This window comes from Harpegnathos saltator, unplaced genomic scaffold (genome assembly GCF_003227715.2).
Source record: "Harpegnathos saltator strain DR-91 unplaced genomic scaffold, Hsal_v8.6 scaffold275, whole genome shotgun sequence".
Classification (NCBI taxonomy): domain Eukaryota; kingdom Metazoa; phylum Arthropoda; class Insecta; order Hymenoptera; family Formicidae; genus Harpegnathos; species Harpegnathos saltator.
Window position 1 is genome coordinate 27,046 of NW_020230067.1, and position 14,778 is coordinate 41,823.

Sequence of the window (14,778 nt, forward strand, 5' to 3'; positions counted from 1 at the left end):
ATGCATGTAATCAACAGTGGGATTAGCGATAAAACTTTGTGAGGATGCCAGGTCTAAGATATAAAATGAGAGGAATATGTTATATTGACAAGGAGCAACAGATCGTTCTCGTTCCGTGTCCAGAACCGAACTCATCTAGACATAGTATATTTAGACTGCGTGTTCGAGGAGTGGGGGTATAGCTCACGTAGAAAAGGATATACTCTGTTTTTACTGTTCGTTCTCGCACAGTCCCGATGGAAGGGGTATAGTTGCTGTACAATGCTGTACAGTAACCACCACCCCTATTCCCCTCCTATCGGTGCGAGAGAGAACGAACAGTAAAAACAGAGTGTTTCCTTTTCTACGAGGGTTATACCCCCACTCTTGAAATTTGGGAGAACGCGCAGTCTAGATATACTATTAGGTGCGCAACTAAGTTCTCGCTGTTTTTTTGATGAAAATGCAACTTTATTGTGAAAAAATGGTTACAAATGAATCATTCAAAATATTGCCCATCGCTAGCGACAACTTTTTCCCATCTTTCTGGCAGAGCTCGAATACCGTCACGGTAGAAGTGTTCGTCTTTTGAGGCTATCCACGAATCAAGCCATTTTGAGATGTCTTCATATGAGCGGAACTGCTGATTAGCCAGACCATGTGCCATTGAACGGAACAAGTAATAATCGGACGGCGCAATATCTGGGTAATATGGCGGGTGGGGTAGGACTTCCCATTTGAGCGTTTCTAAGTAGGTTCTAACGGGTTTGGCAACGTGAGGCCGAGCGTTGTCATGCTGTAGAATCACTTTTTCGTGCCTCTGCTCGTATTGTGGCCGCTTTTCGCGCAGTGCTCGGCTCAATCGCATCAATTGAGTTCGATACCGTTCCCCAGTGATGGTTTCGTTCAGTTTCAACAGCTCATAATAAATAACACCGCCCTGGTCTCACCAAATACACAGCAAAACCTTCGCAGCGTGAATATTCGGCCGAACCGACGACGTAGAAGCATGACCGGGCAGTCCCCATGATTTTGTTCTCTTTGGGTTGCTGTGATGAATCCATTTTTCATCAACCCGTAGCGATGCGATGAAGAAAACCCTTCCTTTTTTGCCGCTGGAGCAGTTGTTCACAGGCGAAAAAACGACGCTCAACGTCTCTTGGCTTCAAATCATAAGGAACCCAAGTTCCTTGTTTTTGAATCATTCCCAACACATGCAATCGCTTGGAAATGGCTTGGCGGGTAACTCCTAATGCTGAAGCAAGCTCATTTGGCATGGATCCTCATCGAGCAATGCCTCCAGCGTCTTCGAAGGTTTTTGGCCTTCCTTCACGCGAACGGTCGTCAACATCGAAATCACCGTCTTTGAAGCGACGGAACCAATCACGGCACGTTGTTTCACTTAGAGCAGCATCTCCGTAAACTTTTTGGAGTTCTCGATGCGCTTCAGCCGCCGTTTTCTTCGAATGAAAGAAGAAAAGCAACACTTCCCACAAATGACGATTATTTGGCACAAAATCAGACATTTTCACACAACCAAAAGTATATGACGCAAAAACAAAATCACTAATGTGTCAAAGCGGTTTGTTTACCATATGTCTAAGCTTGGTTCATGACGTTTTGGTTATGTCACAATCGACCAGCACTTACTACTGGAGCCATCTCTTGAAAAACAGCGGGAACTTAGTTGCGCATCTAATATGTCCAGAGAGAAGCTTGAGAGTGGCCATGGCTGCATTTACAGCGTTATCAAAAAGTTGGCTGATTCGAAGCGCCAACTGGGTCCATTTTTCATGGATATGAACTACTAAGTCAATGTCCACGATTTGTTGGTACTATTCCGTGCTATGTCCATAATTATTTAGTTCTGTTCTGTGCTATGTTCACGAGCGAGCTAGATTAGTTAGATAAAAACGGAAAATCGGTCTTTGTCTCACCACCAGCGAATAGACAATCGCGACGATAAACTGAAGCGAGCCAGCAGCGATGTTATCGTAAGGCAGACGTCGCCGTCTCTCCTTTCACGCCCTTGTTTTCCTTTCGACATTGTTTTATATTCATAATTCGGGAAGAAAATAATTTCGAGAGTTCGGACGATTTCTAGCAATGTCGCGACAGAGATAACGTGTGGCCACATTAGTTTGTCATGACTTTTATATTACTTATAATTACATAAACGCCCATATATGTAAATTATAGATAATTATTGCGCTTATGTTTTAATATTGTACAATGGTATATAATAACAACAACTTTATTTCTTGCAGTAATTTTTTTAAGATCTTCGTTGAGGTCGTGAATTAATTTTTTTCTTCATCAATCAGTTTTCTGCAAAAATTAAGATTTTTTAAATAAAATATAAAATGTTTCTCTTCTCTTCTCTCCGGAGAGTTAATTAAAAAATGTGTACTCCACAGAGTCAACTAAAAAATGTGTAGTCAGAAGAGTCAATTTATAAGTGTACTCCGAAAAGTCAATTTAATAGCGTATTCCGAAGAATCAATTTAAAAGCAAATCTCTGAAAAATCAAATTAATATTGTAATCCGAAAAGTCAATTTATAATAGAATATTTACTTCGATGATTCAGCTAAAGAAAAAAATATTTATTATTATATTCAGAGAATAATATTTAATTTATTATTTATACTTATCTTACTTATGCTTACCCTATATATGCTTCTTTGAATGAAAAATTTAATTTATTGACTGATTCAGATTCAGATTTGTTAAAATATCTCTTATGTGCAACTCTTGAACAGATAGGTAGTAAAATAATTTTCCTTCTTTACGAATTTTATAAACTTTTCACAAACATAAAAATTGAAAGATTTTCAGAGAACAAATAACTTTTCTTGAACATTTAAACCAAAGGAAAATCTTTTCCCATTAATAAAGAATAAATAATTAATATCTCATACAAAAGGAATCTTCATCCTTGAAATCATCGCGCGATTTTGCTTTTAGAAAAGTATAATATTGATGTAACAAATGCTATCCAAAAACGGTGCAAATCTTAAACGTTTTTGAGAAATGCAGTTTGAAGTTTAGTCTTTTCTGTTAATGTCGTTATAGCAGAAGAATGATCAATTTGCTTCAGTAGTGCAGTGGATCAGGCTTTGTGATATGAGCGTAAAGGTTGTTCAAGTGTGTTATTTTTACTATCACAGGAAAAACTATGTAGAATGTATAATAATATAATATAATACGCAGACAAATTCTTTACATAATCATACTTATTTTTTTTAGCATGAATAAAAATGATCAATGCTAACATGATAAGTGTATATCGCAATTGTACGTGTACACATACACACACACATACACACGTGTTACGTCTTAGAGGAGGAACGCAACCCTTTCGTTCGCGAGTAAGGCGAACCTCGTTCGTACACGCGTGTCAGTGAACGGGTCAGGGACCCGACGGGTCCCTTTACTCGGGCACCGACGTACGACGAGCGGTCCGTTTTTCGGTCAGGGACGCGAATCCCTTTACTGGGGATAGGACCATGAGTTGACTGTTGGAAGGGTATATGTGATTTTGAAATCAATTGGAAAAAAATGAAATATAAACAGATTTATTAAAATGAGTATAATAACAAAATGAATTACGGCGCGGTTTAATACAATCGATGAATGACTGTGTATGTGTATGTGTGTGTGTATGAGAAGTGAAAGAAGGAGGAAATAAAAAAAAATGGAAGGAATATGAGTAAAGAGTTAGTAAGCAAAGAAAATGTAACTTACTGGTGATTCCTGGGATGCGAGAAATGAACAAGATATAACGGTTGATAGGCGGCTCCTGCTCTGTAGGTTGGGATGGGTTGTGCGACTCCCTTCCAATTGTCCAATTATGGCACAATAGCACTAATTCTAAATTTTTATTTTTGTCCCCAAAAAAAAATAAGACAGAGGACGTAAGAGTATGTGTAGTACCGAAACAAAACCGAAGACGATTTTGAGTCTAAGGACGCGTTTTTACAGGTCTGACTTTTGAATCTATTGGGTGAGTGCAAAAGTTCGTGCGGAGTTTGTGAGTAAAAGTCACACAGTGATTAGGCAAACAAAAATCTTTATTCAATCAATGATATATTCTCCATCGTTTTCTATAATCTTTTCCCAACGTTCTGGCAGCATACGGATGCCTCGATCATAAAAGCGCGGTTTAGATTCGAAGAACGAAGAGACGCCGTTTTTTAAGGCCTCCAAAGAGTCAAAGCTTTTTCCATTTAAATAATTTTGCAATGACCGGAACAAGTGATAGTCAGATGGTGCGATATTAGGAGAATACCGTGAATGCGTTAAGACATCCCATTTCAGGCTCTTCAGTTTGCGCAGCGTCTTTTTTGAAACGTGTGGTCTGGCGTTGTCGTGATGAAAGACGATTCCCTTGCGATTTGACAAAATCGGACGTTTCTCTTTTATTTCTCGATTCAGATTGGTTAATTGGCGACAGTACTTGTCCGAATCAATCGTTTCGCCAGCGGGGAGAAGCTCGAAATAGATTATGCCCTTGCAACAGGGCATAATCTATTTCGAGCATCACCTTCATCGGGTGCAAACTGGCCTTTGGCATTGCGTCACCATGCTCACCTGATTGTTTCCATGTCCGTTTGCGCTGAACATTGTTGTAGAGGACCCATTTCTCATCGCCCGTCACTAGTCGACCCAAAAACGACTCGTTATTGAGCCGCCCGAGTAAAGAAACGGCTGCAGAAATTCGCTTGATTTTGTTCTTCTCGGTCAGCAAATGGGGCACCCATATATCGAGCTTCAAATCGAATCCCATCTTTTTCAAACGCCGAAAAGCGGTTGATTGGTCAACGTTTAGTGCTGTAGCAACTTCTTCTGTTGAAATTCGCGGATTATTGAGCACTAAAGTACGCAAAACATCGTCATCAATGTCAGAAGGTCGACCAGAGCGTGGCTCGTCTTTAAGGTTAAATTCTCCGCGCCGAAATTTAGCAAACCATTTTTCCACAGTTCGTTTAGCTGGTGCTTCATCCTGATAAACATCCTGAATGTTTTTTACGGCTGCGGCAACGTTTATTCCCTTCCGAAACTCGTAAAGCATAACATGCCGTAAATGCACCTTATCGATACTCATTTTTAAAGTGATATTTCTCGAAGCAGTTTGTATGAAAACAAATGATTTTTTTTTTAATAACAGCTGAAGACGTCACCTTTCCAACGTTATATAATATGTAGATGGAAGTATTAATGACAACACTTTACGACACTTATAACTCCATCTATTGAAACTCCGCACGAACTTTTGCACTCACCCAATAGAATCTAAGTGAATGTGAATCTGCTCTTTTTCCTGTCTCTCAGAATAGAAGTAATGGTAGAAGTAGAAGTAGTGTGTCGCGGAGGCGGATTACCGCGGTTTTTATAGTGATAATCGGAGGCAGAAGCTATCAGGGTGGGTAGAGAGATGGCCTTTGAGGAAGGGGTGAATTGGTCTTAGTGGGAAAAAGTCTCAGCCATTAGCAAAGTTAAAAGACATCGTGGGAGGAGACAGTTAGTTTTTGGAGATATGAATATGGAAGGGCTAAAGGGTGGAGCGTGGGTGTCTCATAGTTTTAGGTGGATATATGATTGGCTGAATGAATTAGGCGCGACAAGCGTGGAGGTGGTGGATTCTTGAGATAGAGAAATGTATACAAGTGGCCGGCTGGAAAAATCAAAATGCCGTAAATCAAAGGCTGAGATCAGATTTTACGACTATCAGTGAAGTAAGCTTTGTTGGTTGACTGATAGGACACATATGGTTTTGGATTGGGAAGATGTAAGTTTCAAGTTTTAGAGCAGGAATGCTCTGTGTTGCTTTGTTTTACTGAAGGTTTGTTAGCGCGGAGTTTCAAATTTTTATGGCTAGGACGACGGACACACTTGGCGAACACTATCCAGATATAAACTTTAAACGAAGACGTAAATTTTTACAACAGGGCACTGTTTCCTGTTATGGAATTTTCCCGAATCGCCTTTCATTTGGCGCGACGGCTGTTCGCCAGATGGGTCTGTTTCCTAATTTATATTTATATATGTATATATTCCTATTATAGTTATATTAGGAGAATATAAATCCGCGAGAGGAAAGAATTTTTACTAATTAAATCTACAGGACGTAACACACGTATACCAATGTCAAACCGATGTCAAAACCGAACAATTCGTGAAAATTTTTTATTGATCGCAATTGTACGCAAAGACGAAAGAGAAATACACGGGTCTCCACGGATATCTCGTCATATTAATTGTCTATGAACTGATAAACAGTTGATCTCCGGTATTTATAAGTTACGCTTGTCCGCAGCTTGTTCGGTTTTGACATCATTGGTATCAGTGATGCGAATTTGGTGACGGGCTTGCACGAGGTTTCTCCCTCCCCCCCCCTCCCCATGCACGCACACAGCCAGCTCGGTCAATCCATGTGAGCCACGCGATCGGCAATCGTTGACGCGCCGAGCGAGCGAGAGAGAGAGAGAGAGAGAGAGAGAGAGAATATCATTCCCTCCTTGTCGCTCTCGTTCTCGCTCAGCGAACGAGCCTAATTCTTTCTTACCCATAATCTGAATTGCGGGCGCGACTGTCTCTCTCTCCTTTCCTCTCTATGACAATACTGAAAAGTTTTGTCTACTCGCGCACCGAAATTATTACAAATAATATTTTATTAATATTATTATTTGTAATATATATTATTTGTAATATTATTATTTGTAATTTTATCTGTAATTGTATAAAAATGTTACAAATACAAATTTTTACAAATTTTATTTGTAAAAATTTATATCATTTGTAATATTATTTATAATAGTATTAATAATATTCGGCGCCAAGAAAATGAAATATATTTTATTAATTATTTTGCGGAGTCGGGCAGGTTCATAGGTTTGATTATTGAATTGCTTAATAATATTTTAAGAATAATTTTAAGTTATACAAGGATGTAGTATGAAATATAAAAGAATATTGTAACAGAATCAAGAAGTACGAAATGAAACCCTCTTTGCTTTTATTACAATATCCTGTAAGTTAATAAATATTTTTCATACAGTATTAAATAATCTCCAAAAACAATTACATCCGTGAAATTTTCTATCTGCACGAAAAAAAATTCATAAAATATATTTGTTTCGTCGCTCTAAATGAGAAAACTCTCAGAACAATGTCATAGTTGTTCAGTGCACTACTCAATAAAAATATAATAATACTATGTTTGTATGTGCGAAGAATATTTATTAATGTAGTAGAATTAATAAAAACAAATATAATATTAGGAGTATAAATAAGTTTCCGCCGTTTTCTATCAAAAATTAAGAATTTATTGTGAAAGAACGGAATATTACATTTCATTCAAAGTATTATCCATCACTAGCCGCTACTATTTCCCATCTTTCTGGCAGCATTCGGATACCACGTCGGAAGAACTCTTCATCTTTTGAGGTTATCCACGAATCGACCCAATTTTTAGTATCTTCATATGATGTAAAGCGCTGCTTAGACAGGCCATGTGCCATCGACCGGAACAAGTGATAATCGGAAGGGGCAATGTCTGGTGAATACAGCGGGTGGGGTAGGACTTCCCAATTAACTGTTTCCAAATAGGTTTTGACCGGTTTTGCAACATGTGGCCGAGCGTTATCATGTAGGAGAATAATTTTGTCGTGTCTAGAGTAGTAACAGGCGCATTTTTCCTTGAGTGTTCTGCTCAATCTCATTAACTGTGTTCGGTAGAGAGCTCCAGTAATGGTTTCGCTCGGTTTGAGCAACTCATAATACACGACACCAAGCTGATCCCACCAAATACACAGCATGAGTTTTTTCCATGAATATTCGGTTTGGCTGTCGATGTTGAAGCATGGCCAGGTGATCCCCATGATTTTCTCTTCTTTGGGTTATCGTAGTGGATCCATTTTTCATCACCAGTGACTATACGATGCAAAAAACCCTTTCTTTTATGCCTGGCAAGCAGCATTTCACACGTGCAAAATCGGCGTTCAACGTCTCTCGGCTTCAGTTCATATGGAACCCAATTTCCTTGTTTTTGAATCATTCCCAACAATTTTAAACGATGTGAAATTGCTTGTTGAGTCACTTCTAATGTAAGTGCAAGTTCTTCTTGCGTTTGGCACGAATCTTCCTCCAATAACACTTCCAATTCCGTGTCTTCATACACTTTCGGCCTTCCACTACGTTCTTTGTCTTCCACGTCAAACTCACCGTTTTTAAACTTTTGAAACCACTCACGACAACTTCTCTCACTTAAAGCAGTCTCATCATATGCTTCTACAAGCAATCGATGCGCCTCAGCTGCAGATTTCTTCAAATTAAAGAAGTAAATCAAAAGTTCCCGCAAATGACGCTTATTCGGCACAAAACTTGACATTTTCGCACGAAAAAAATTATGTGATGCTGATACGAAGTCACTAATACTTTAAGGTTATGTTGTTACCAGATGTCCAAACTTACGATATTACGTTTTACATCTGACAATTTCAACATAACTTTCTGGTGGGGCCATCTTTTGTCAAACGGCGGAAACTTATTTGTACTCCTAATAATATCTTATATTTCTGCTTATTTAATGTTCCATCAAGGTTAAAACCTAACCTTAAGGTCATTCTACAATACGTGTCGTAAGTTGTAAGTAAAAATTGACGAATCATAGTCGATTATTACAAAAATAATCGGCTATAATTGGTCAGTTCTTATGGCTTACAACTTACGACACGTATTGTAGAATGACCTTTACCGTCAGCGGCTCCCTTACGGCGCGGGCGAGTGAGTTACTCGCGATCATAATAAATTTCTTTTTTTTCTTTTCCTCAAGTGATACGCTCAGCATATTACATTCTGTCTAGTTACGCCCCCAAGAAATCCAAAAAATTCTATACGGGACGTAACAATATATACATATATGTACAAGGTGTTTTATGTACAAGGAAGTTTTAAGGAAATGATCTGAATAAAAGTAAGGATTTAAGTGAGCTACCTTATGATGACCTTGACCTCTATTTTCAAGGTCATTTGAAGGTCAACTTGCGTTTTTTAAATGAGAACCCTTATTTTTTATTGCACTGTTTTTTTCTACTAGTTAATTTGAACAACTTTTGTCTAAAACATTTTTTTTATTTGTCTAATATTTTTTGAGATATTTGAGGAAAACTTGATAATTTTTTCAATATTTAACGTACGATATCTCGCTAACTATTTGTCAGAAGAAAAAGTAGTACTAGACTTTCTTGCTTTATTTAGTCTCAAGAATATATTGTTACAATAGCGCCTTGATTTTTGTTAATTTGATGATTTTGAAATTTCCAGAAATCAATATAAGAGAAATCAGTAATAGAAAAATATAAACTATATTTGGAATTGTTGGGTAACCTGGCTAACATTAAGCAATTTTTGGATCCATATCATGATTTACCACCTAATTTAACAGGAGCTAAATTAATGCTGGAAAACAAAAGAAAAGAATTTGAGCAGTTAGGATAAATATTTGGAAGGATGAATGATTGAATATTGGCTTCAATTGTACCTTAAATATATCAATAAAACGTTCTATTTTCTCAAGTATTATCGACAATTATTAGTAATAATTTGAGTTACAAGTAATATTATATAATTTGAGTTATAAATAAAATTCTATATTTAAGAGATACTTATACATACACATATATTCACATGGTTTTAAAAACCATATTTTGATTTTGTTTGTTTTCGTGCCATTCTATTTTGAGACCACTGATTTTTTAGTTCCAGTTCCATAGCTTTAGCCTGATGCGCCAAATAAGTAATTTGATGCTTCTTCTTGGATTGAGAGTTGATTCCACAATTCTGCATAGAAACTGGCCTTTGTACAGATTCTTCTGTTAATGCCTTTACCAGCCACTCTCTTTCGTCTGGTTTTATATCCTCTCCATTTATCTCAATTATGTTTGCTTCGTCAATTTCTCTATCTTTACGTTTTACACCTCGTCTTCCACAGAGGTATTCAATGGCCTTCTCATCAAATGCTATATTACCTTGTGTATCAATGTTATATTCCTGCTCAGGAATAGGTAACTTCGGGCCAACCTCTGCTTTATTTTTCAATAAAATTTCTTCTTTAGACAAATTCATAACATTACTTATTAATGTTTTATTTGAACTGTTTAGTTGGCTATTTGTTGAAATAATGGAACCAGTATAGGGAGAGTTGCATGATGTATCATTTTGTACATGCTTTGTGAGTTTAGTTTTTTCATCATTCAATTTACCAGTGAAATCACTTGAATATAACTCGGAATCTGAAGATACCATCATAGAATCATCTGGTACGTCCTTACTTGAAGTTAGACCAAAAAAGTCAACTGCTTCATCTTCATCATCAGAATTTGTTTCAGTACATACTTTATTCATGACTATCTTTTCTGCTTTAGAATTATTAATCTGATATCTTGTATCAGATTGTTTTTGTATTTTTGCTTGATGAATACTTGGTTTCATTAGTGTATTTTTAATAACTTGAGGAATTAGAGTATTATTATTCCTTGTTGCTTCTGCTTTTGGTGGTACTAAGATGGAAAAGAGTCCACAGCCTTTCTAAAATGATAAAACATTCACTTAAAATATACTATACACACACACACACAGACACACAGATATACATAAACAAATCAGTAAACTTTTTTCAGAAGTTTTTTAAAACTTACTACTGATGATTGTATAGTTTGGTTCTTTGGTTTCATACTTTCTTCCTCAATATCCTTAAACTAATCCAATATGTTAAAGATAATATTTAAGTACAATATAACAAATAAAATTTATATTTTGAAATAAATATACAGATGTGTGTTTATCACAGACATAGTAAAAATAGACATAGCCATAATTAAAGGCCTATCATTAGTGAATATTAGGATTGTGAAAGTAAATTGTGATAGTAATGTAGTAATTAGTAATATACTAATTAATTTCTCAATTTTCAGTCTTAACATTTGCTGGCACCAAAGTTTTTGACAAATAGAAAAAAGTAACAAAGGCTCAATCTATTGATACTATGTTTCTATGCAGCTTACCTCCAATAAAGAAGGCACTGTTATTTTCACTGTCTGCTTTTTTGCTGATTTTATGACTTTATTTTCTACTTCTTTCTTTAACAAAATATCATCATTTTCTTCAATGTTTCCTGCTGAATTTGAATCTTTTGGCTTTGGTAGCATATCGAGGAAGTTTCTAAAGTTCTCCTCTAAAGTGTTCTCTTCTTTCTCCTCTTCATCGTTTGTGCTTGAAACTACTTTTGGAGCAGGTAAGGATAATCTCGAGTTTGCTTGTACCGTTATATTTTTCATTCCATCATTGTTATTGTTTGCAATAATAGTTTCCATAGACTCATTTTCTTCATTTTCAGAACCTTCATCACTACTATCGTATGCTACAAGACTCATTTTTAATCAAGAAAATGCTTAAATTTGTTTATATTAATGTATATGTTCACATATATCAAAACAACTGTTTGACAGACCTTAAACTTTTTTTATCTTTCACTCTCTCTTATTAATTTTATCTCACACTCTTCCTCTCTATCTTTATCTTTCTCTTTCTTTTAATATATGGTCGCGTTTAGCAGAAGAAGAGAAGCAGCTGCTTAAAGGCTCATCTACAATAGCTGCAAGAATAAGGTTGATGCGTGAAGCTCGTTCGTTCGTTCGGTATATGGTTTTAAGTAGTAAAGCGGGAAGCACACACTCTTGCATAAAGGCATAATGCACAATGCGCAAAAAAATCAACCAATTAGAATCTTTATTTCTATCGCCTTGCTGAAAATTAAAGATTCTGATTGGTTCATTTTCTTATGTGTTATGTATTATGCCTTTATGCAAAAATGTGTGCTTCTCGCTTAAGGTATACCCATATGTCATTCGCCAGCTACGTTAAGGGGAGGGGTAAGCGTGAAGCGAGCACTTTTGCATAAAGGCATAATACACACACATAAGAAAATGAACCAATCAGAGTCTTTAATTTCCAATATGGCAATAGAAATAAAGATTCTAATTGGTTGATTTCTTTACGCGTGTGTGCTTTCCGCTTTAGGGCAAGAGCACAGGCTTTTGCATAACATATAATACATAACGCATAAGAGAATAAACCAATTAGTTTTCTCCATTTCCCTCCTCAGGACAGAAATGAAGAACTCTAATTGGTAGATTCTCTTATGCGTTGTGTATTATGCATTATGCAGAAGTCTATGCTCTGGCTCTTAGGCTATTACATTTGTCGTACGATAATCTTTTCGAATACGTTGATTGGTTAACAAATAGAATATTTCTAGGATTGCTCCGCGTACGCCAATCAATGTATCCGAAAAGCTTGTCGTACGACACATGTAATATTAGCCTTAAGCGGGAAGTACACTCAGAGGCAGGTATGGTGTCCCTCGGCGATGCCGTATACGCCTGTAAAACAGTCGAAAGCGATGACAGGTATATACGCATACGCATATGGGCGTACTGTACGGTCGCGAGCATAAAAGTTTGTGACCGTTTTTTTGCAACTTTCGGAACGCATTTCGACTCGAGAAGAATGAGAGTCACTGCTCCGCCTGTAGAGCACGCCTGCGCAGTGACTCACGACGAAAGGCGAGAAATGAAATATACGCGGTGGGACATATTATAATAATACAGACTCAGATGAAATGAATACTCCAGTATTAAATGGAAATGAGGGAACACAGAACAGACAAGAATCATCCGATGTAAGTCTTATACTCCGAAGGACATCCGAAAAAGGTAAAATACGAACTTAATTAAGAGAATTAAGCTGCATTACGATAGTTACGATTCTGTTATATATTTATATATGATTTATTGTTCCAGCAACAGCCATCTTCTATAGCAGAAGCAATGATGTTAGATACAGAAGCAACTGTTATAGCGAATTTTGAATTTTTGGGACATACAGACATGGACATGGAAGAGGAAGAAGGAGATGGAGACGATGAAATTTATGATGCAAATACAGATACCAAACCAAATAAAGTAACGCTTACTATCATCTTGCATTTTAATGATATTGTTCACGCTATTTGTTAACATAATTTCTTATTTTTCAGGCATCTATCTTCCTTCTAGCGGAAGATGTTGATACAGATGCAGAGGCAGAAGTATTAAATGAATTAAATTTCCTCACAGAAATTGAAGAATCGCCACCTGGTTCTATCCATCTGGAAATGAATTCTTCAAAGGGTAGTTAGTCAGTAAATCCCTTTTTATTCGTATACTTTAAGATAAAATATAAACCAACCACAATAATAGATGTTTTATAATATTGTCACATATAATCACATAATCTAATGATGCCTGTAGGTTTATTACATAGAGGATTACAACAAGATCCAAGACGCCCAAATAATAAAGAAGGCCGTGACTCCACGCTGGAATTCGGAGAATTACAATTATGTGTTAAAAATGATGCAGAAATATCGTACGATGTAAGTTTTATTATTTTTTATTTTTACGATGTAATTTTTTTATTCCACTCACCTAGACCCATTTCTATGCAGCATTTTGTGTGATCGTACCTCGGCTCGGAACATCCGCTTACGCAAAAGCAGCAGTCGCCCAATGTAGATATCTTCTCACATCCGTGATGCTTGCAGAGATTATCGGAACGTTCGAAGAGATCAAACTGTATTCATTCAAATTGTAACTTACATAGCTGAAAAAACGACTCGACTGAAATACAGGGGAAAATTCTTGGAACTTACATCGTACGATATTTCTGCATCATTGTTGACACATAATTGTAATTCTCCGAATTCCAGCGTGGAGTCACGGCCTTCTTTATTATTTGGGCGTCTTGGATCTTGTTGTAATCCTCTATGTAATAAACCTACAGGCATCATTAGATTATGTGATTATATGTGACAATATTATAAAACATCTATTATTGTGATTGGTTTATATTTTATCTTAAAGTATACGAATAAAAAGGGATTTACTAACTAACTACCCTTTGAAGAATTCATTTCCAGATGGATAGAACCAGGTGGCGATTCTTCAATTTCTGTGAGGAAATTTAATTCATTTAATACTTCTGCCTCTGCATCTGTATCAACATCTTCCGCTAGAAGGAAGATAGATGCCTGAAAAATAAGAAATTATGTTAACAAATAGCGTGAACAATATCATTAAAATGCAAGATGATAGTAAGCGTTACTTTATTTGGTTTGGTATCTGTATTTGCATCATAAATTTCATCGTCTCCATCTCCTTCTTCCTCTTCCATGTCCATGTCTGTATGTCCCAAAAATTCAAAATTCGCTATAACAGTTGCTTCTGTATCTAACATCATTGCTTCTGCTATAGAAGATGGCTGTTGCTGGAACAATAAATCATATATAAATATATAACAGAATCGTAACTATCGTAATGCAGCTTAATTCTCTTAATTAAGTTCGTATTTTACCTTTTTCGGATGTCCTTCGGAGTATAAGACTTACATCGGATGATTCTTGTCTGTTCTGTGTTCCCTCATTTCCATTTAATACTGGAGTATTCATTTCATCTGAGTCTGTATTATTATAATATGTCCCACCGCGTATATTTCATTTCTCGCCTTTCGTCGTGAGTCATTGCGCAGGCGTGCTCTACAGGCGGAGCAGTGACTCTCATTCTTCTCGAGTCGAGATGCGTTCCGAAAGTTGCAAAAAAACGGTCACAAACTTTTATGCTCGCGACTGTACAGCGCGAAAGAAGTGAAGAAGAAGTAGTGGGAGACGTTCCGATGTTGCATCCTTATCGCACGTCGCACAA

At 36.7% G+C, this 14,778-nt stretch overlaps 3 protein-coding genes across 6 annotated transcripts; 1 reads left to right on the forward strand and 2 right to left on the reverse strand.

Annotated features, from left to right (window-relative positions):
- Positions 1 to 9,338: 9,338 nt before the first annotated feature.
- On the reverse strand, positions 9,339 to 11,521 carry LOC105181433 (proline-rich protein PRCC). 2 transcript variants are annotated; one of them, XM_011138189.3, is made up of 4 exons: positions 11,044 to 11,521; positions 10,678 to 10,737; positions 9,656 to 10,567; positions 9,339 to 9,439 (listed from the first exon to the last, which is right to left on the reverse strand). In XM_011138189.3, exons 1-3 carry the CDS (start codon positions 11,410 to 11,412, stop codon positions 9,674 to 9,676), a joined length of 1,323 nt encoding a protein of 440 aa, XP_011136491.2. In that variant the 5' UTR covers positions 11,413 to 11,521; the 3' UTR covers positions 9,339 to 9,439; positions 9,656 to 9,673. The 2 variants fall into 2 exon arrangements, with proteins under 2 accessions (XP_011136491.2, XP_025155189.1); XM_025299404.1 differs by lacking the exon at positions 9,339 to 9,439 and having other exon boundaries at positions 9,506 to 10,567.
- A 1,111-nt stretch (positions 11,522 to 12,632) lies between these two features.
- Positions 12,633 to 13,394, forward strand: LOC112588709 (uncharacterized). Of its 2 annotated transcripts, none has more exons than XM_025299409.1 (4): positions 12,633 to 12,719; positions 12,841 to 13,002; positions 13,077 to 13,216; positions 13,330 to 13,394. In XM_025299409.1, coding segments are annotated over exons 1-4 (363 nt in total). In that variant the 5' UTR covers positions 12,633 to 12,659; the 3' UTR covers positions 13,331 to 13,394. The 2 variants fall into 2 exon arrangements, with proteins under 2 accessions (XP_025155194.1, XP_025155193.1); XM_025299408.1 differs by having other exon boundaries at positions 13,077 to 13,208; positions 13,343 to 13,385.
- On the reverse strand, positions 13,232 to 14,777 carry LOC105187875 (uncharacterized). 2 transcript variants are annotated; one of them, XM_025299405.1, is made up of 6 exons: positions 14,466 to 14,777; positions 14,183 to 14,344; positions 13,976 to 14,108; positions 13,731 to 13,855; positions 13,507 to 13,651; positions 13,232 to 13,397 (listed from the first exon to the last, which is right to left on the reverse strand). In XM_025299405.1, exons 1-6 carry the CDS (start codon positions 14,523 to 14,525, stop codon positions 13,246 to 13,248), a joined length of 777 nt encoding a protein of 258 aa, XP_025155190.1. In that variant the 5' UTR covers positions 14,526 to 14,777; the 3' UTR covers positions 13,232 to 13,245. The 2 variants fall into 2 exon arrangements, with proteins under 2 accessions (XP_025155190.1, XP_025155191.1); XM_025299406.1 differs by having other exon boundaries at positions 14,432 to 14,544.
- Between the last annotated feature and the right edge of the window lies 1 nt (position 14,778).

Bases quoted from the DNA above. Each gene is read 5' to 3' on its own strand.
- LOC105181433 (XM_011138189.3), bottom strand. From the start codon at position 11,412: ATGAGTCTTGTAGCATACGATAGTAGTGATGAAGGTTCTGAAAATGAA. The intron at 10,738-11,043 runs GTAAGCTGCATA...ATATTGGATTAG, and splicing joins CAGTGCCTTCTTTATTGGAG to TTTAAGGATATTGAGGAAGA. The intron at 10,568-10,677 runs GTAAGTTTTAAA...TTATCATTTTAG, and splicing joins AAACTATACAATCATCAGTA to AAAGGCTGTGGACTCTTTTC.
- LOC112588709 (XM_025299408.1), top strand. From the start codon at position 12,660: ATGAATACTCCAGTATTAAATGGAAATGAGGGAACACAGAACAGACAA. The intron at 12,720-12,840 runs GTAAGTCTTATA...TTATTGTTCCAG, and splicing joins ACAGACAAGAATCATCCGAT to CAACAGCCATCTTCTATAGC. The intron at 13,209-13,342 runs GGTAGTTAGTCA...TTTATTACATAG, and splicing joins TGGAAATGAATTCTTCAAAG to AGGATTACAACAAGATCCAA.
- LOC105187875 (XM_025299405.1), bottom strand. From the start codon at position 14,525: ATGAATACTCCAGTATTAAATGGAAATGAGGGAACACAGAACAGACAA. The intron at 14,109-14,182 runs GTAACGCTTACT...CTTATTTTTCAG, and splicing joins CAGATACCAAACCAAATAAA to GCATCTATCTTCCTTCTAGC. The intron at 13,652-13,730 runs GTAAGTTCCAAG...GAATGAATACAG, and splicing joins ATGCAGAAATATCGTACGAT to TTTGATCTCTTCGAACGTTC.